Source organism: Xyrauchen texanus, chromosome 35 (genome assembly GCF_025860055.1).
Source record: "Xyrauchen texanus isolate HMW12.3.18 chromosome 35, RBS_HiC_50CHRs, whole genome shotgun sequence".
NCBI lineage: Eukaryota > Metazoa > Chordata > Actinopteri > Cypriniformes > Catostomidae > Xyrauchen > Xyrauchen texanus.
This window is the reverse complement of record NC_068310.1, coordinates 32,803,593-32,826,364: the sequence shown is the minus strand read 5'-3', so window position 1 is coordinate 32,826,364 and position 22,772 is coordinate 32,803,593. Positions and strand designations below refer to the sequence as shown.

The following is a 22,772-nucleotide window of genomic DNA, read 5'->3' as shown; positions in this document are numbered from 1 at the left end:
CCCCAAAAATGCGAGCAGAGTCGAATTGAGTCGAGTTGTACCATGCAGTGGAAAAGCCCCATTATTTAAAGTAACTGCACTTACCGATCATGAGATATTGGTCTACATTTATGCTTGTTAAATGACCTATTACTGTAATTGCTATACGTAAAGAGCTTTTTCCTGCAAGGCGAGTACTGATCAGCTATTCAAAGATTGTGAGGCAAATGGATGCAAAACACACAACGACGTCATTATTTTGTAGTGGAAGGTTTTTAAACTGTTTCTGAACAACTCCAAAAAAGTGGTTCTAAACTAAAGACCTAGATTTTACACTAGACATCATATGACAAGCCAACACTCAAACATATAGCCACAAGAGGTAAATATTATAGGTGTTAACATGATTTTAGTGTGATAAAATCATTTACTAAACTTATCTGTGTAATCAGCAAAAACTTGCTGTACCTAGATTTAGACTGTCTACTTTTGGAGGTAAGGCTTTCAGCATTGCTGCACCCAAGCTTTGGAACACTCTGCCCCAAAAGCACATTTATTAACAGATTCCAGCAACGCTGTTGTCTCTGTATTATTCATGTTCCATGTTTGTGTTTCAGTCATGCATGCTTGCTCAGATGTTTGAATTTACTTTATGTGTTTGTTCTACATTTTGTCTATGCTTTGTGAAGCATCCTTGGATCAAGCTGAGCTAAATAAATAAAAGTATTATTATCTCCAATACCTTGATTACCGTACAGGCTTTTGTCGCCATGGCCACAAAGTTGTATTATTGGATATAACTTCACACAGATACAGTTAGTAAATGATTTTATAAGTGATTTTATCACACTAAAATTATGTTCAAACTAGGGCTGTTAATCGATTAAAATTTGTAATCTAATTAATTCCATGGTGTCCCGATTAATTAAATCGCATATACAAATATTTGTTGAGAAAGCCCCTCATATAACAATAATTCAATATATAATGATGAAATAATCATACATCGTTATCTTTAAATATTAAAATATATATATATATATATATATATATATATATATATATATATATATATATATATATATATATATATATATAAAATGTAATGTTTATATTCAGATAATTAAAATGCATTACATTCTTGTGGCAGAAGAGTTAATCATTGATAAGACAATAATAATAATAATAATACATTTTATTTAACAGCACCTTTCTAAGCACTCAAGGTCGCTTTACAGATAATAAAACAGGTACAGGGAACAGAAAAGTATAAACAAACAATTATAAAAAAGGACAAGAACAGTGCATTTACAAATAAGCAAGCTGGAACAGGTGGGTTTTGAGTCTGGTTTTGAACAGGGGGAGAGAGTCGATACTGCGGAGGTCCGGTGGGAGTGAGTTCCAGAGCTGGGGAGCAGAGCGGCTAAAGGCTCTGCTCCCCATAGTGACAAGTCGAGCAGGGGGTACAGTGAGGTGAATAGAGGAGGAGGATCTGAGGGAGCGGGAGGAGGTGGCAATGTGAAGGAGGGCAGATAGATATGGAGGAGCAAGGTTATGGATAGCTTTGAAAATATGCAGAAGGATTTTAAATTGTATTCTGAATTGAACCGGGAGCCAATGGAGCTGCTGAAGGACAGGGGTTATATGATGAAAAGAGGGGGTTCTGGTGATGACACGAGCTGCTGAGTTCTGGAGAAGTTGGAGTTTATGAAGAGATTTCTGAGGGAGACCAAAAAGAAGGGAGTTGCAGTAATCAAGGCGGGAGGTGATGAGGCTGTGGATAAGGACGGAGGCAGTGTGAGTGGTAAGGGAGGGTCGGAGGCGGTTAATGTTGCGTAGGTGGAAGTATGCAGACCGGGTAACATTATTTATGTGTGACTGAAAGGATAGGGAGGAATCGAGGATTACGCCCAGACTCTTGACCTGAGGGGAGGGGTAGACCAAGGAATTATCAATGGGTAGTGTAAAACTATTGATTTTGGTAATGGTGGATTTGGTGGCTACGAGGAGGAGTTCAGATTTATCACTGTTAAGTTTGAGGTGAACCAGTCTTTAATTTCAAATAAGCAGTTGGTAAGGGACAGGGGGGGGAGCGAGGAAGTGGGTTTGCTGGATAAATAGAGCTGAGTGTCATCAGCGTAACAATGAAAATGAATATTGAATTTACGGAAAATATTGCCAAGGGGCAGTAGGTAGGTGATGAAAAGGAGGGGGCCAAGAACTGAACCTTGAGGGACACCAGTAGTGACAGGGGAAGGGTGAGATGTGAAAGATTTGAGTTGAATAAACTGACAATACAAAGTGGCTTTAGAATACAATGTATTGTTTACTACCATATTATTATTGATCATAATCCAATCATTGGCACACAGTTCACAGCAATCCATTTCACAAGTGAATTTGTTGATTTATTATGAGGGCTTGTTTAAGGACCCGTCAATGTACCCCTAGTCAGACATGCTTGTCTAGCGTCTCGGGTGCGTTGTGTCATAAACATACGATTTTTAGGTCACTGTGTCAAGTTAAATATAGTTTAATACTTCGAACACATCTTGAGAACACTTAGTTCAAATTTGCACTTCATCAAGTGTTTTGAACGCAAGAACATGATGCATGTTTGTGTTCTTCTGTCTGCTGAAGGGTTGTTTTGTTCACTGTATAAACTGCGCATTGTCCACACAGCTGAAGTTTCACTTACTGCCCTCTGGAGTAAACAGGTGGTACTACAAACTTGCATTTCTCAGGAATCTTCCTTATTTTACGGTCCGGGGGCATTGCGAGTAATTGCGTACATTTTTTTAACATGTTATTTTTCATAAAATTAATCGCACTGAATTAACGCGTTAAATCGACAGCCCTAGTTAGAACATCTAATGTTTATATCCTGTGGTTATACTTTTGAAACGGTGTGTATTTTAGCGCTTATGGACTGGCCAATGCATATTTTAAGTGCCTTACACTGCCTACGATTTATTTTTTTCAATAAATGAGAGACAAGTTGAAATATTTTTTTGTGGAAATCAACATTATGCCACAAATGCTGTTCACTGAACTCATAACATAGCCTTAAAATTAAACATTGAAATGAATTAGTATTACAATTAACAGCATAGGCTCAACAATATGCAGTCATTTAGGCTGAATAGAAAATTGACCATTTGGTTTCTAAATGTATAATCACAATTCATTGCATCAAACATATTGTAATTATTTATCCTGAGAGCAAATGTACTCGTATGTAACAGTTTGGGGCGTATATAATTTATTTTATATCTAGTGTAGAGTTTTTCAGAGGTTTCAAATATGAGAGCATGCTAAGATGCCTGTCCATCTTAGCATCTGACTAATTTAGCTAGCTTCTACCAAATACAGTGCAGATGGATTAGATGCACGGCCACTGACCGTCATGTTTAAATGTGTTTTTGTTCATGTTTTGATTTCATGTCTTTTATTTGAATAGTTTTGATCCTATTTTATAGTCATGTGTTCATGACATGTGTCTTGTTTTCATTGGTTGTTGTTATATTCTTAGCAGTCTTGTCTTTTTATTGGTTCATGTTTATTTGTCTCGTTATCTTGTTTACAGTTCTGTCTGTTGATTGGTTGGCATTGTCATACATGTTCATGTATTTAAGCCCTCATGTTTGCCCATGTCATATATCAGGTATTGTGTTTTGGTCAAATCGTTTAGGTTTGTTTGTATGTTTGGGATTTCGTCTTGTAGATAAACCGCACTTGGGTTCTTCATGCTTCTTCGACTGCCTGTTACTGCAAGCGACGCTACACTGACATCAACAAAATATATATTGAAAGTGTTTTCTCCTCCTCCCTTTTATTTGAATCCAGTTATTTTACTTTCTCCTAACTCGGCACAATTATACATTTAGTTGCATTTTTATATTTACATTAGGCAGTGTTTTTTCTTGCTATCCGTGACCCTCTCAGAACAGACTTGCGACCTCCTTTTGAGTCACGACCCACCAGATGAGAAGCACTATCTAAAAGCATCAACATTTTGAAAGCAGAAAATGTCAATAGAAACCAGAGAGATGTAGTCTTTGTTGTCATTTTCGCTTTCTCCCATCGAGTTGCTGATTTTGCTTTGCGATCGACTCGTGAATCCTCTGGCAGCTTTCGTCAGGAGGCGTGTCCTGGTCAGACTCAGCTTGCTAGAGGCAAAAAGAAACAACACCTTTAACTCGGGTGCCTCAATGTCTTCATTAAATGTAAAGACACGTCTAATGTGCTTTTTTTCTTTTTGATATCTGGCCCGAAATGTGCACGCCTTCTCGAGAGCACTGCTCCTGACGTTTAGGTCATTATTTTAGCTGAAGTGACAGCTAGAGGGAGAGCTGTGAAAGAGATTCCAGACAGGCGAGGAAAAGTGTTTATTTTGGTTTCTAGAGTGTCGTGTTGCTACAGTCCCTGTTGACAGAACCAGTTTAAGGCTAGTTTATGCTGGTTCGTTATGCTAGTTAAAGGAATAGCTCATGAAAACCTAAAAATAAATTTACCCATCCTGATGTCGCTTCAAACTCGTATGACTTTCTATCTTCCGTGGAATACAAAAAGTGAATTGGAAAAAAGACTTTTAGTTTATCTGACATATAATGACACAATGTCAAGTTCGAAAATGCATAAAACCACATTAACCCTCCTATGGTCTTCATAAATGAGCCCTACATTTGGTCCTTTCTATAGGAAAAATGTATTGTACCTTGCAGATGGATTGTTTTGCACAACATGCTGGTTTTAATCTCTCTTGAGAGCCAGTCCTCACACCTTTGTTTCTGTGTGTGCGTGTGTGTTATGATGTGTGTTCTGCCTACTGGCAGTTTTAGTCTCAACCATTTACTTCTGTCTGTGTGTCTGTGTGTGTGTGTGTGTGTGTGTGTGTGTGTGTGTGTGTGTGTGTGTGCGCGCGCATGCATGCATGCTCTGCATTGTGGGTATGTTATTGTCTCACCCCCACATTTCTGAGTGTGTGTTTTGCATTGTAGCTGATTTATTGGTTTTATTTGACAAAAAACAAAACACTTTGTGTTATAGACTGACCAGTTCATTTTTATGTGTGAGTAAATGTGTGTGTGAGTGAGTGTCTGTTTTGCACTCTGGATGTTTTATAGTCTCTTCCTTTATTTCTATGTGTGTTTTTTCTGCATTGTGGCTGATTTATTGACTGCATTTGCTAAATAAAAAATATTGTTCTGTGTTGGTCTTTCCCATAAATTTTCAAAAGTGTTTTTTTTTATGACCACTTAGACTTATCGAATCATGCCCAAAATTATTTTATGGTATGTTCAGATTGCAAGTAGAGGAAAAGTAATCTAGTCTTGTACTGCTCAAATAAAAGGAAACCATTTTTATTAAATCTGCAAAAGTGATTCCGGTCAAAAATGACCGAAGTCCATAGGAGGTTTAAAAGAAATCGATCCGACTCTTGCACTATATTCCAAGTCTTCTGAAGACATACGATAACTTTGTGAGATGAACAGACTAAAATAATTAAATCGTTACAAGTATTCACACTCAAATGAAATCATTAATTACGTGCAAAAATAAAAAACGGTGGCAACATTAATAATGTCAAACCTCATTGTTTTTTTGGGACAAGACATCATGACGTTTGGTCACAAAACGCAAAGAGAACCAGTGAGGTTTGATGTTATCAAAGTAGTCATATTGCATTTCAGCACTTTACTAATGATTTGATTTCATTTGAGAGTGAATAACAACATACATTCATCCTGTTGAACTTCATAGCATATTGTGCAGGAGTATTGTCGATTAAATTAACTGTCATTTTATGGTGTTTTTCCTTTTTCGAGCTTGACAGACCAGAGTCACTATTCACATGCATCATATGGCAAATAAGCCCTGTGAAGACTTTAAACTCATCTTTTGTGTTTACCGGAAGAGATAAAGTCATGGTTAAGATGGGGGTTTGTTGTCTTGTTCAAAGACATGACCACAGTGGTTACAGGAAGGGAAAGGCTTAGACAAGTTATCATTTCTGAATGCCACAAACTCTAATTATAACTGAAACTAAAAAGTGTGTGTGGCTAATATCCAATTTTTGCACTTCTTTAACCCTTGTGCAACCTTCAGGACATTTTTGTCTTTTTCATAATATTTTTTTCTGATCATTTTGGCTGTTAATGTCAATGGCATAAACAGAGATGGGACCAAGTCACACATGTGCAAGTCTCAAGTAAGTCTCAAGTCTTAACCTTCAAGTCTCAAGTAAGTCCCAAGTATTTTTTTCTTGGGCAAGTCAAGTCAAGTCAAGTCACAGGCTACGTCAAGTCAAGTCCAAGTCAAGTCACCTTATTATTGTAATTTTACCTGCAGAATCTGATCATAATAAAGTGAAAAGACAAGATATAAGTAACTGTCAGTAAATTACAATACTCATGTTCAGTAAAATACATCATGGAATCAAACAAAATTGTAACTTCATAAAATTATTTATTTTTCACTTCTGCCAACAGTGTTTGAAATGTTTTAAATTTTCAACATTGAGTCCATAAAACAAATAACAGCTTAACATCCAACAGACTACTCTCTGAACACCTCCCTCTCTCTCTCTCAAACACAGTTACATACATTAAACTTTGTTACATTTCTCCTCTCTCTCTCACACACACACACACACACACACACACACACACACACACACACACACTCTCTCGCTCACACACACACTCTCTCGCTCACATACACACTCTCTCTCACTCTCCCACACACACTCTCTCTCTCTCTCCCACACACACCCACTCTCTCTCTCACACACCCACTCTCTCTCCCACACTCCCACTCTCTCTCCCACACTCCCACTCTCTCTCCCACACTCCCACACCCACACTCACTCACTCACTCACTCACTCCCACACCCACACAGAGTATATCCATAAGCCTATTTTTGCAATGTCTGTGAGTGGGAAACGTTGAGGTACCAGCGCGCGTGAACGTCATGGCAACGTACAAAACAAAGTACTTCGCGCGGGAAACACTTAACGTAAATGCGCGTAACTAACGTAAATCAAGCAGGCTAGTATGCAGCATAAGCCACGAAGTGTTGGCGAAATAAAAAATTAATGGACAGATTTTTTTTTTCTCCAGAAAACTTCTTGCACAAAATAAATTCAAGCACTTTCAAGGACCTGTATCTATGTATGTTTATTTTCAAGAACTTTCCAAGGCCTTGAATTTTATTTTTCAGATTCACAAACTTTCAAGGACCCGTGGGAACCCTGCTATTATTACATTAGCTAACTACCAACTAACCAGATAAAATTAACAAATTGACAAGCACTTACTGGGCAGAATGGCTCTTCAAATGGCGGACGAAATTGGAGGTTGTCGTCTGGCTGTCCGCGATCTTAACGTTGCATGTCTTGCAAAGCGCTGTTCGTCTTTTGCCATCTTGATAAGAATTTTTGAAGCCGAAAGCGATGACCCTCGGTAACGTTACCCCTCCGGCTGACATGTTGATGTGTTATCTGATCTAAGTGGGCGTGGTGTGCGTAAGGTACGAGAGGGCATGGCTGATGATAGCCTATAGTGTCGTGATCCAGTCATGACAAAACTATTCTCAGCCTGCGGTCCAGCTGGATCAACTTAATTTTTTTAAATAATTTATATATTTTATATTCAAACTGAAAACATGATGTGATTAACACTCAAGTCATTCAAGTCTTCGTGTCTCAAGTCAAGTCAAGTCCCGAGTCTCCCTGTCCCAAATGGCGCACTTCATGCGGACTTTCGGTCTCGTGGACTTAAATTGCACGTGCTCGCTGAGTCTACGAGTCCGTAGGCCGTCCCATTTAGCATTTTAAAGCTCTGAAGTGTGCTCAGCAGCGCCCCCTTTGTACCCTTGAAGCGGTCTTCCGCGAAGCCCGCATAGATCCAGGCTTCACGCACTTCAAGTACCCAGGAGTTCTTGCGAAAGGCCAATCAGACAACTGGTGTGAAGAGCTTTAGCTCCACGGACACAGACAATTGATAACATGGCTGAGAAGAAAATATTTAAGTGTAAGTATCATTATGGTTTTTATGACTGTGTACATTTTACCAGTTGTTACCTACAGTTTATACAAACATTATGGTCATCGACCAGTGGTTGATGTCTCAAACATAGTAATAGCGCGCTGAATAATAGGCTGATCGCATAACGATTCATTATATAGAACCGAATGGCAGGGCTTTACTGAGGCATATGTAAGTGAAGTATGGATATTTAAACCTGTAAATTAAAAACGACATAAAAAAAACAAGGTACACATAAAAATATAAAATACATATATATATATATATATATGTAAGTGTGGAGGCGGAGAGCGGGGCGGTCGAGTATCAGCGCCGGTCCCCAATCAGCCTGATGAGCTGAGGATAAAGCGGCGGTGGCGATTGTTCGAGAGAGAATGGCAGTCCGTCATTCTCTCTCTCGACAACCATCACGGCTCATTCTGTACCAGCGCTGATACGACCGACCCGCCTCCCGCTCCACACTATATATATATATATATATATATATATATATATATATATATGTATATGTGTGTGTATATAAAGAAAAAGAAAATTAAACAGTAAATCAAATAATAATGACTTAATGCATTAACGACTTTTGACAAGTTATATGTTTATCTACAAAGTCAATAACATTTACTTGCTTACCCTTTCCTCCGTGCATAACATCAGCATTTGTATGCATGAAAAATAATCTTGTCTTCTACGACGTCGGAGCGTATAAATGTGATTTCTCTGCATGGCAAGCCATCTCGCAAACACAATAGTAAAAACAACAGCAATAGGCAGCATATTTCCCCGAACCGAACCTGCAGCTCCTGTCCAACAATAACCACGCTTCACGATCGAGTCTGTCCCAAAAATACTTCTCAATGCACCCTTGTGGACTTGCGCGAGGGGCCCTATAAGTCTGCACTACATGACGTCACCAAAGTGTGGACTCTGAGGAAGTCCACAAGTCCGGAGTGTGCCATTTGGGACAGGGCCTTTTTAACTTCCAAGTCCGAGTCAAGTCTCAAGTATTTTATTTTTTGTCAAGTCAAGTCACAAGTCATAAAAATAGCGACTCGAGTCGACTCGAGTCCAAGTCACCAAGTCACAAGTCCCCATGTCTGGGCATAAATGTATCCAAAGGTGTGTATTTAAGGAATTTTGATATTTCAAACTCATTTGAATTATATAAATTATATAAACAAACTGGTATTTAAAGGGTTAAAATTCTGAAAATGAATATTTTGTAGTTATGATCAGGACTGATGTTGGTTAAAAAAATTAACGAATTGAACGTGAAAAATAATATTAATATAAAATAGTATGGCCGGTTTTTGACACACAGACATATTTGTCCATTAAGGACATCTGACTAACTTTTTTAAAAAAGGGTTTATGCACAAGGGTTAAGCTGGAGTGCCCCGAGGCTCAACGTTGACATTCATTACTGTCGGGCATTTCTTGTTCACTGAATCTCAAGGTTAAAATCAGCTACATACCTGTGCACATCTTTGTGGTCATATTGTCAGTGTAAACATCTCATGTCTTTAGTCTTTTTAATGAATAATGAATATCTGTCGCGGTCTATTCACTATGAGTTTTGAACTCATTACATGCACCCACAGAATAACAAAAGCAATCAAAATGCTAATGTGACTCATGATGTAAAACAATGTAACATGAGTAACACAAACTGTTGAATTATTCATTTGCGTTCTATGAATTACGGTGTTTGTATTTCCATAACTTGATTTGTAGAAGGTGTTTGAAGGTTGTCTGTGGCATCTATATTGTTTTTTCTCTCTACACCCACCTGGCAGAGAAAAGGCTCTCCACTGATCTTTGTGAGTGGTTTGAGGTCACAGATGGACTCTTTTGAGGGGCTGAAAGAGAGAGCAGGCACAGTAGGTTGGCATTCTGCTTGTTTCAGTGCATCAAACACATCCACCGATCAGCCACAACATTACAAACACCTGCCTAATATTGCCTAATGCCACCAAAACAGCGCCAACACGAACAAGAGGAGGAGATGCATGTGGTTCGGTCATATCGTCAATATAATTCAGCATGAAAACGGGGCCAGATTAATTATGGGTAAAAGTGAATGATGACCATACATTGCACTTACAGATGTTACTGACACTCATAATACTTTTTAGGCTAGTATTGTTGTCTTTATTTTTAGGACTTGATAAAAATCCATGCTCAGCAGTTCACATGCAAGGACAAATCGTAACTACAACAAGCCCCGAGGAGAAAAATAGGGGAATTGAAGATCGGGTTTATATCCATTTGGCAGTGACTAGAGATATAATGGTATGAAATGTTCATGGTACAATAACCTTCACAACAAATACAGCAGTGTCACGGTATATGGCCTTGCTTAAATTATTAGAAAAATACAGCAATGGTTCATCTGACTGAATAATGGCCCAGGATGTGATGTTGGGGCATTTTTCCTGGATGAATAAATGAATACATTTGAAATCTTTATCTTAGTTAACTGATAATGTCCCTAACTGATTTTTGAAATGCAGGCAGCATTATAAATAATAATACATAGGCCTATAGGCCTATTAATGTATGACTTTTCCACCCATATATTTCCCATTAGGTGCATCATGTGAATAAAGGATAAACAATGCCAGGGGAAATTGATGAATAATTATGCTTAACATCTATTTTTTAATGCTGTTTTGGAATATAATAATAATGGTAAGACAGGAAGAAGAAGAAAAAACCTGTGATCATGTTCTCCCCTTTATGATAACATTAAAACCACTCGTTTTTCTACTGTTTTCACACAGCATATATATAAAATTATATCGCGCTGTTTGTCTCGCGCAACCACAAGTGTCTGACTGACGTTTAAAAAAAACTTAAAACGGTTTAGATGCAGTAGACCTACCACCACTTCGCTCGTGTTCGCGTTTCATGCCTTTGTTGCACTCGTGTGTGATCTTGTAGAGCTACGATGGTTATTAAATCACACCATACAAAGTGTGACATGTCTCTACGCGCGCGCTCGAGTGAGAGGCTGGGGGAGGTGACCTTCTGATGTCAGATTGAATATATATGCATTAGGCCTACTACAGCATTAATAACGTATTTAATTTGATTCCAAATGAGACCCCCCAATAATGCGCAATTTAGCTTTACAGGGGGTCTCAGACAGGAACTTCCGTTCTACCGGTCGTAGTGTTGCCACCTGTCCCGGTTTTACCGGGATTGTCCTTCTTTTTAATAACCTGTCCCGGGAAATTTATCCACTCTCCCGGGACACTAAATGTCCCGGTTTTCGAAAGGCTACGTGAATATGTATATTCAACTATCTATTTTCTCTCCACTTGAAATAGCCTATGCGTTGTGCACAGAGTGGTCCGTGTCTCTTGTGTGTAGAATCCGCTATCATTGGCTCTGGGACGTGTGACGTGACGTGACGTAGGCTACGTCATCTAGCGCGTCTGTCTTCTTGGCAGCTAGCCAGTTACTACAGGCGGCAATTTGAGAAGCAGTGTGAAGAAGATTGTACGTCAACGTCGTTCGTTAGCGTTAACATGGGTGGCGAGACGGAAGACGAAGATGACAGTGTGTTCACAAAGACGGACAGGCCAGTAAAAAGAAAATGAAACATTCGACATACTTTAATAATGACTGGTTGAAAAATGACAATTACTCCACATGGCTAAAGCCAACACCAGGCGACCCACTTTATGCTACCTGCTCCGTATGCTCAGTTAAAATTCTGGTTAAACATGAAGGCAAAACTGCTTTGGATGACCATGCTAAAACAAATAATTTTTTAGCAAGGCAACTGAATCCACTGAGCTGTTGAAAGTAGTTGCTTTTGTTTTTCCATACCAGTCAGTAATGCCTATGCAGAAAGAGTGTTCAGTCATATGGAGGATGTTTGGTCCGATAAAAGAAACAGACTGTTAGTTGCAATGGTGAAGTCTGAGCTTCAGGTCAGATTGAATTTCAAATTGTCATGCACTGAATTCAAGACATTCATTGAAGAACAGAAACCACTGATAGCTGCAGCAAAGGGAAACGCCAAGTATAGATGGAAGACTAGGTAAGCTAAGGCCCATTTATGTATGATTTTGTTATTCCAATGTCTGATTGAGACATACTAAATAAAAGTGGCTATAGATGTGGCTAAGGTATGGTAAATGCAAATCTAATGTCATCCCTCTACTTATTTCTTTAGCAAAGCAAAAGCAAGCACAAGCACCAGTATCTAAGCAACCAGGTAAGCTATAAGTTAAGATAAGTGAGAATACTTGAGATGTTTAAAATATTCACGACTATGCACAATCTTACTGCACAACGACCAATTGTGTCTTCTGAGTCTAATGTCTAATGGACATTTTCACTTGTGAGCAAAGCGGTGGCCGGGTCATTGATTTGTCCAGGTTTTTTATCAGACATAGGTGGCAACCCTAACCGGTCGCTATAGATATCTGTGGTGTTGATGTCAAGTGTAATTAGCTAGCGAAGTGGGTTTACAGAGCTGTCAAGAGCTATCATGAGTATTTAAGGTGTTCAGGGGATGCCATAACAACTGGAAGCAGAGCAGGGAGATTTTGAAACAAGAGTACTTAATTCGTAAATCCACAATGTCCTACTTTCAGGCTGTGATCGTACTGATATTCTTCTGTGCTCATGAAACTCCAAGAGACAACACAAAATCATTAAAAATATCTCTGTAGGACACATCTGGCCTTCTTTGCCCATCATTCACCCATCATGTTATTGTTCAAGTGAGCATATTTTTTGAGCGTTGTACCGGGATGTGGGAAGGGTGCAACTATATGCTTATTTCATAAACACAGACATGTGAACATGTTTTATTTTATATTCTGATTACAACCATTTTAAATCACATTTTTAAAAGTACAATTGTAGTTTGCTTTAATGTTATGAATGTGCATGTTTAATAATATGAGCTGTCACTGTTGGACATCTCATGTCAACTACACATTTGAACACAAATTATTACAAATTTGAAAACTAAAAATTAAGCACAATTACACGTATAACAATTAAACGTTTGTATCACGAAAAAGTGCAGTGTGTCGTAGCAGTCTAAATGTGGTCTGCCAGGTCCAATTTACCACCGTGGGTGTTGGAAAAAATTAATATTTAGAGTGACAGATAAAAAACCTCACTTGCATTTTCACATAGTAAAGGGGTGCTGTAGACTCACACCATCAAATCTTGGTGAAAAAAACTTTCTGTGCTCCCACTTTTAATCCATTTTGATCGACTATTCTCAGTAGCTTTAATACAAACAGGAAGTTAGATGACAAAATTCGGAAGAGCCAAGCACGGAAAAGGGGTGGGGCTGAATAATGTGAATATGATGCTGTGTAAATGTAGCCTATTCTCTCTGAATTGAACTGATATTTACAATGGAAACTTTATTTCATTTAAGAGGGAAAAAATAAAAGTAATACAGTGAATGCAATAACCAAATTATGAATTATAAATGTCAATGGTTTCATAACCGTCTCTTTTTAAACTCTTGGTATACAGTGAAACCGTGACACCGTTACATCCCTAGTCATGACACATTAATGTGGCCAAGTGTGAATCGAAAGAGTGGCCTGAAAATGTCTCCTTTGAGAAAAAAGTAATTCTGGTGTGAAACAACAAAGTGGTGAGTACATTTTCATTTGACTGAATTTTGTTCCTTTAATAGAGACAATTAACTCTTAAATAGAGAATCTAGACAGATAAAACAGTTAGCTGGTAATGGACTCACCTTCAGTAAAGCTACATCGTTCCCAACAGGAGGATGAGGGTGTTTTGCCAGGGGAATGGTCTCCATCCTCAACATCTGTAGAACAAAGAGGACTTTAAATGATTTTAAACACTGTAGCTTTTGATGCTGGCCAAGTCTGAAACCAAGACTAATTTGTTTGGTTGTTGTGAATGTGGACAGATTGCAAAGTGGCCGAAGTTCTGCCGTAACCAAAATGGTGTGATATCCTCAGGACATTGTGACAAAGATATATTCATACTTTTGTGTCAATATGCAAAAGTCTCATCAAGATACACTCACTTCCTGTTTGGCTTGTTTGCCATCAACATTGTTAGGGGTAGGAGTAGCAGAAAACGGTATGTTACTCTGTTCTGAATGCCCAAAACTCAAATGAATGATCTTGAAAAATTGGTAATCATAGTATTCAACAACCCCACAAGAGCATATGGAGCATGTTAAGCCAAATTGTTCCAAAGTAGCCAGTAGGTGGCACTGTCCCCAAACTGCTCAGGTACCGTCAGGACATGGTATAAAAGACAATTACCAAAATACACCAAAGCATTACCAAGATGCTGTCCCACTATCTGTGCGGTGTCCTTGACATAAAAATTTTTGACGCATTGCACAAAATTACCTTGGTATATCAAAAGTATTTTAAGTACTTGTTTAGACTTTTCTGCATCACTACAAGATAATCTGATCCAAGTTCTAAAGACCAGAAAGTCTACTAGGAAAGAAATCAAAACCTAGCATGATCACAACATGACCCAAAGTTATCGGCTAAAATGTACATGAATGTTTGAACTGGTAGTGGTACTAGAGGGTTTGTTATCAAGACGCCATATTTGGTATGACAGAAGTTGAGGCTCTCTTCTATGAGCGTGCAAAATTTGACAATTTTCTGCCATACGGTTCTAGAAGCTGCCATAGATTCCCTGGCAGAAGTAGAAGAACATTAAGAAGAAACAACAATTGACCCCTATAAAAGTAAAGCCAACAATACTTTCTTTCCTATGTTGTTACCTAGTTGCAGTGGTAAAAAGCTGCTATTGATTGTCACAGTTGTATTTATGTTGATAATGCAAATGTACTGCAGGTGACTAAAAGCTCTATGTGAAACCAGAATTGTTGGGGCAACGGATGAGGTTAAATCAAACTTGGATTCAGACCAACTTAGTCTCTGTAATTTTATATGAAGATCATTGGCCTAATACACCTTATCCAAGTTACTTCCCATAAATTCACAAATGTAAATGATCCTAATAGTACTTTCTTACAGGGTACTGCTACATCAACTTGCGCAGGCAAACTGCCTGACTGCGAGCGACCTAGGCCCACAGAGTAACCGTGATTCTTCTTGCTGCCAGAGCGAGAACTGAAGTGTGAACTTCTCTTCTGATTCTCCCCTGGATAAAAACAAATATACACAGTCATTACCATAATTTAATTCTGTGCCTAAGCAAATTGTACATCCCTCGGCACTCTCCAAGAATTATGAAAATGACTTACCATGGTGGCTGTACTCAACACAGGTGGGTAAAAATTCATTGCTGTCCAGATTAATAGGTACAAGTGCTGTGTATTTGCTCAAGATGTTGCAGGCTTTGCTGGTGTGGATGGCATAGAGCTGGTATCGTCTACCAGAACCTGAGAGCAAGTACACATTCAAGACATTTAAGCACAGGGATCCCAACAGTTTTATTCAGACTAACTTGCTTATTAATAATTTGGATCAATTTATGAACATTTTCTACTACAGGCAGGGGTGGAAAGAGTACTGAAAAATAATACTCAACTAAAAGTACTGTTACATCTTAAAAAATGTAGTATGAGTAGAGTATTTAGTATGAGTAGAGTAAAAGTACCTGTCCTAAAATCTACTCAAGTAAGAGTAAAAGAGTAGCTCATTTAAAAGTATTCATGAGTAGTGTGTATTGAGGACTGATTTGCAATAAAACTCTATGCTGCAATTTAAAAATGTAGCACATGTACTGTAATTTACATTCCCTTGTTTGCCAGAAAGAATAAAAAATATCGGTATTTTATAAGTGTTTGTGACTGACAACTTTTAAAATACATCAAATATCTATGATGCTGTAAACACTACATGAATCAGATTTTTTTTTTTTTTCATTATAAAAGGGTGACATGACTACAGAAATGAAAAGATGAAAGTTATTTACAATATTATAATGTATATTAACAATTACATTCAAATCAGCTTATGTGTAGGGTCTACATTTTCCTTAATGCCGACAGAGAGAGTTACTGTTGCGCATAAAACATGTTCAAAACAAAGCAAGGAATGCAAAAAAGAATTCTAATAATTATGAAAACCCACTAAAAAAGCATCGTCACTTGGTGCATTATGTCCCGCACAATAGAGGGGCCACATCGGGCTTCAAAGGAATAATTCACACAAAAATGAAAATTCTCTCATTATTTAGTCACCCTTATGCCATCCCGGATGTGTATGACTTTCTTCAGCAGAAAACAAATTAAGATTTTTAGAAGAATAGCTCAGCTCTTTTGGTCCATACAATGAAAGTGAATCGGAGCCAAAATTTGGAAGCTCCAAAAATCACATTAGTCAACATAAAAGTAGCCTAATCCATGTGACTCCAGTGGTTTAATCATGTGTTCAGAAGAGATATGATAGGTTGTGTGAGAAACAGATCAAAGTCACATGTTACTATAAATTCTCCTCCCTGCTCAGTCATTCTTCTTGCTTTTGTTTTTGGTGATTCACATTCTTCATGCATATCACCATCTACTGGGCAGGGTGAAGAATTTCTAGCAAAAATGTACTTAAATATTGATCTGTTTCTCACCCACACCTATCATATCACTGAAGACGTTGATTTAACCACTGGAGTCATATGGATTACTTTTATGCTGCATTTATGTGCTTTGTGGAGCATCACAATTTTGGCATCCATTCACTTGTTTTGTATAGACCTACAGAGCTTAAATATTCTTCTAAAAAGAAAGTCATACACATCTGGGATGAGTAAATGATAAGAGAATTTTCATTTTTGAGTGAACTATTTCAATAAGTAGCACATGGGGGGCCACATTGTCCTACATTTGAGATACAATGTTCAACATTGATTTAGTTGTATCTTGTATCTTTTAAGCCCAGAAATATTTGTGTTCTCATTCTCATGCATTATGCACAATTTTCTGAAGTTTGTGACTGGTGGAATGTTCTGCCTGAAGTATTGCTCTACAAAGGTTGATACTTTTCTATCAGGCATTAGAAAAAACTTGATAAAGGCCAAAAATATTTCTTCATCTCTACTTTCCTGGTAATTTATTATACAAATGAACACTCTCTTCATTCTCTCAACACACTTCTCTTCAGGGGTCGGTATTTAAAAAAAAAACAACAACTAACAATATTATAAAAAAAGTCACTGTTTTATTCTATTACTTTAATAATTTTAAAGCTACTCAAGTTATACAGCCAAAAGTAGTGAGTGGTTTTCTCGTTTCCTTGATATTGTTGTTTATTTTACGACCTTGCTACAGTGCTCTATTCGGTTACATGTACACTTCAAGTCCAATAGCCACAATAGCGCTCAAACATTAGCTGGCAGCCGCCTGTCAATCAAACAGCATGCAGACGTCAGGAAATAAAAAGTCAATCTTTTATATTTTTTCTAGGTCAACCAACCAGTGGTTGTCTTGCTATCACGATCGATGTAATGAACACCCCCGGTCTAGCTGTATAACATTGGCTAAATATGAAAAATGACTCAAAAGGTTATCATCAATATTGATCAATCTTTTTGTATTTTTCAGATAAACATAAAGATTGTTTTTTCGCCCAGCCCTATTGAAAACATTGCCTTAATCTCTCACATCAACCCAATAATCTCAGTGATAGATCATTCAATTACACGCTACATTTTAGACACACAGAATCTAGTAAACAGAAATATGAAATTTACCTTGATATGTTACTTTAAATCAGTGGCAGGATTAATGCTGATATCTGGCTTGAGCAAGTTAAACTCACATAGCACAGTCAAGCAATTGGCCTTTTTCGCTATGAAAAGCACTTTCAGGTGCGGCATGATATGTTCAGCTGTAAACTGTGCTTGAGGCATTCTCCAAAGTTGGTGCCAGATCTACAGCTGCCGTTCAAGTGTGTGATTTGATTTGATTGGAGTCGCATGACTCTCTTGCCAATCATGTTGATAGATAAAATAAAATCAGGACAGGGAAGTAGCAAACACAGATGGTGGGAAAAGTACAGTTACAGCGCTTAAAATGAACTCAATTAAAAGTAAAATATACAATTTATAAACTACTTTAAAAAGAACTACAATTCCTGGGGGAACTACTTAGAGTAATATAAGTATTTGTAATTCATTACTTTACACCCCTGACTACAGGTAGACTGATGTATGGGTTTTAAAGATTAATCAGGGCTGAAAGTAGCTGTGAAGGTGAGGGCGTGGTCGAGCGTCCATCCATCTGGGAAGAGAGTAAGCGGTATGAATTGCTGGTAATTGCTTGTTTCTGTGTTTGCAGTGAGAGATGGGGAAATAATAAGGGGCCAGGCCTCAGAGTGTAGAGAGAGAGAGTGAGACAGACACCCAAAGCTGTTTGTGCTACCTGCTGTCATGGAAGCTACACCGTTGCACTCAATGTGAACATATTTTTGTTTTGTGTTGAATAAACAGTGACATTCCTGAGTTGGAAACACCGTCTCCCGATTCCTTATTACATTGAACCTGTTGCAGTAGCCTTTTGGAACTATCGGTTATCTGTAAAAATCTATGTAAATAGTTGATTTTTTTTTTACCCTGTTTTCCTCTGTGGCTGGTGTTGAAGTATTCTAAGGTTAGAACAGTTTGGTTCTACAGTATAACAGTGGTTCCTAGAGGTGAAATAAAAATCGAAATAAGCATCATTGACAATATTCATCCATATTTTTATCCACACTTCAATACATATTTTGTTATTTAAGGTAAATCAAGTGTTCTAAATTACAGCATGGAGATGCAAAGAAAAAAATGTGGCTTTATGGAAATGTGCCCATATCTCCAACTTTATATCTTGTGAATAAGAATAAACCTCATTGCTCATTTAGCCTCATCTGGTTAAACATACAAAATCCTTCATCTGGTGCATGTGTAACCTATTAAAAGGATAATTTGGTAAATACTTGTATATAGAGTAGAGCATTGTAATGTAGCATCCTTTCAAAATAAGAGTCCCTTGTGTGTTTTGGTCTTCTTTATAATCAAGACCTGCAGTTGGATGAATGAATGGCGGTGTGGTAGCATGCAGCGGCCACTTCGGGTCCACAAATATGGTGCATGTTACGTGTAGTCTACACCAATTGGGAAACATTTTACCAGAGATGTTCATCGGAAGCACTGTTGAACATGTCTATCATCACCAACTTTTGCTGAATATTGGAAAACAAAACTCAGGAGAAATAAACTATGGACCACAGGAAGAGCTACACGACCCATGCGCTGGGACCGTGGTATTGCCTGATGCCGCTGGCCAGGATAAAGGGTGACGGAAACGGTGTGCGATGCAGCAGAAGTGCGGTAAATGAGCCGGTGTCCGTACTAGGCTAAAGGCTAACTCTAGCTGCCTGGTTCTACCATCCATTCTCCTCTCCAATGTTCACTCCCTCGACAATAAAATTGACTTACTTAAACTACAACTAACCCAGTGTGAAGTCAGGGACTGCTGTGTTCTCATTTTTATGGAAACCTGGCTCAACGACAGCATTACGGACAAAGCCATTCAGCAGCTGGGCTAACCAAACATCACGCTGACATGATAGCTGGTAAGCCTCACGGCGGTGGTCTGTGGTCAGGGAAGACCACCCCAACTGCCACCAACTAAGACTTCAGGAAGACTCTGTCCAGAGTTAACCCACGGAAAGCTGCAGGTCCAGACAATATACCTGGCCGGGTGCTCATGGAACATGCTGATCAGCTTGCAGATGTCCTCACAGACATCTTAAACATTTCAACAGTTGTCCCTGTGTGCCTCAAGATGACCACCATCATTCCTGTGCCAAATAAATCATCTGTGTCCTGCCTGAATGACTACCGGCCCATTGCACTCACACCTATCACCATGAAGTGCTTCGAGTGGCTAGTCATGAAACACATAAAGACATGTTTTCCCACCACACTGGACCCATTTCAGTACACCTACCGTCCCAACCACTCAACAGAGGATGCCATATCTGCTACCATCCACCTTGTAAGGATTGTGAGAAAAGCTGAAAAAGGAGTCTCTCTACCCACCATTGACACCACATACAACAACCGCTGCTTCCGCAATGCCACCGGTATTGCGGACGACCCCTCTCACCCCTCTCATGGACTCTTCACCCTCCTGCCATCTGGCAGAAGGTACAGGAGCAGACTCCGCAACAGTTTCTTCCCTGAGGCAGTCAGATTACGCAATTACCCTGCTGCCTCCCAATGCTCACCTGGTCTAGTCAAACACCAAACCCAGTATGACTCAAAAACATTGCACACCTGCACTTTACAAAGCTGCATCAGTCACTTATTATTATGGAACTCATTTATGCTATATTAGCAGAGGAAACCTAGACAAAATATATGCACCCAAGAAAGTTCCAAAATTTGAAGAGAGCCACAATAAAAGATAAATACAAAATAAAAATATAACAAAATGTAATATGACAACATGCTAATTCATTTAAAACACATTTTTGTGCTTCTATTTTTTGCACAATAGAATGCTGTTTTAATGCTTAAAACGATATGCAGATATTTTTAAGTTGGTCAATAATTGGCAGATAAATATCAGTGGCTGATACATTGGTGAATACCTACAATTAAACTACATATTTCTAAAGGCGAGCTGTCGTAGTAACAAGCAAGTATACTGAAAGTATATTGTAAGTCACTTTTATAATGGATAATAGCTATATATTAAATAAAATTTGAAGTTCCTCACCATGCTCAATCTCACACTCCTTGATGGCCATGTCTTCAAAGTCTTGAATAATTGAATGCCCTGCCAGGTGATGGAACGTTTCATTCCACAGGTCTTCATGAACTTCCCGTTCTCGGTCTTGGAGGTAAGGCTGAATGTCGAAGGTCACCTCCCATTTCATGGGTTTTCCACAGAGCAGTCCTGATACAATTGCTTTGCAATCTCCCTTTCCCCGACTGGACTTAAATTCTGGTGTATGAAGATCTTGGGGCGTTTCAACTTCGCAAAGCTGATGCATGTAGCCGTCTGTTCCAAAACACGCAGGAGATAAAGCACAATGCTCAGAGTGGTAGATGTGTTCCCTACTGAAATGGCAATCCTAGTCCAGCTAAGCTAGTTCAGATGGTAACCAGCTGAAATGGCCTTGTAAACTTAAAAAGTATTATAAGTATATGATATGGTTTGAGAACTGTCATACTGGCTTTGGTTGGTCACATGGCTAAGCAGGTCTACCAGCAACAATAACCAGCTAAAGCAGCTTGTGCCAGTCACAGACCAGCAATGCCCATGTAAAACCAGTTAAGACCATATTCAAGTTTTACAAGTACAATTCTGATTAATTCTGATTCATAAATAGTTTGTCAGCCATGTGGCTTGTCGGTCCACACCATATGATTTGCTGTTAAGTGCAACACCTACAACACCCACAATGTGCAGCTGATTATGGTTATTTCAATTATAGTGTTAAATCCAGCTTAATTCTGAGCCCAAGCAGAGTGCCTTTATATAATTATAAACCAGAAAATCTACTCTTTTTTTTTTTGTGTGTGTGTGTGTGATTTTCTCCCTTTTTCTCCCCAATTGGAATACCCAATTCCCAGGGCACACTGAGTCCTCGTAGTGGCGTAGTGACTCGCCTCAATCCGGGTGGCGGAGGACAAATCTCAGTTGCCTCTGCGTCTGAGACTGTCAACCTGCGCAACTTATCACATGGCTTGTTGAGCTCATTACCGCGGAGACATAGCACATGTGGAGGCTTCACGCCATCCCCCGTGGCATCCATGCACAACTCACCACGTGCCCCACCAAGAGCGAACCACATTATAGTGTCCACGAGGAGGTTACCCCATGTGACTCTACACTCCCTAACAACCGGGCCAATTTGGTTGCTTAGGAGACCTGGCTGGAGTCACTCAGCACACCCTGGGATTCGAACTTGTGAACTCCAGGGTAGTCGTCAGCATCTTTACGTGCTGAGTTACCTACTTCTTTTGTTTTTAACCAGGTGCAGTGGAACTAGTTTCCAGCAACAGGCAATTTGTTTGTCCACACTAAATGCAAAAATTCCAAACAATGTGACATAGTCTCAGCCAATCTATGTCAAAGATATTTAATATTTAATAGATTGCTATAGTGTACGCCCATTTTTTCAGCTGCCTTGGTTACGGAAATGGATGGGTCAAAGGGGAGCATTGGCCCACAAATTTTTCATTGATCCTCAAGTAAATTGATCTTGTTTTAAGAATGTTTAGATGTTTTTATTGGAAACAAGACAAAAATACTTATGTGCAAGCACTTTGATCCAAAGTGGATCGGCGAAACCGCGTAGGAATGGGCTGTCTCAAGTGCAATTTTATTCTGAGGTTCTTCCAAGGTTATTGCACTGTCTTTGTCCTATTATATATATAATTTCCTGTCATCAACATCAATATAAATGAACACAGCCCATTCTTAAGAATAGGGTAGTTAAATGGGCTGTATGCAATGCATACCCTGCTCTGTTTGTCCCATGCGCCGTTCCAGACCACGATATACAGTATTTGTTGTACATTCTCTATCAGCATATCTGGGACTATTGACTTTCATATTGCTTACCCGTGTCTCACCTCATTGAAATATGTTTTCTTCTCAGTATTAAAAGTGATCGATAGCTCTTTGATATCATCTGCTGGTGTTTGCTGTCCTTTTCTGCATATCGCGGCACCGTTTTGTTGGCCGTTCTGCATAACATGGCGGATCATTTTAGCTTATCGCAGCCCATTCTGCACATTTCGTGGCT

General features: G+C 38.8%; 1 protein-coding gene across 1 annotated transcript in view; it reads right to left on the bottom strand.

Annotated features, from left to right (window-relative positions):
- The window catches only part of LOC127628812 (von Willebrand factor A domain-containing protein 5B1-like), a 52,840-nt gene that overhangs the window by 2,258 nt on the left and 27,810 nt on the right, over positions 1-22,772 (bottom strand). The window contains exons 15-20 of the mRNA XM_052105721.1: positions 20,735-21,019; positions 15,278-15,415; positions 15,046-15,174; positions 13,769-13,843; positions 9,815-9,884; positions 4,022-4,148 (exon numbers count right to left, since the gene is read on the bottom strand). Coding sequence (XP_051961681.1) covers positions 4,022-4,148; positions 9,815-9,884; positions 13,769-13,843; positions 15,046-15,174; positions 15,278-15,415; positions 20,735-21,019 — 824 coding nt within the window. The remainder of the gene's footprint in view (positions 1-4,021; positions 4,149-9,814; positions 9,885-13,768; positions 13,844-15,045; positions 15,175-15,277; positions 15,416-20,734; positions 21,020-22,772) is intronic.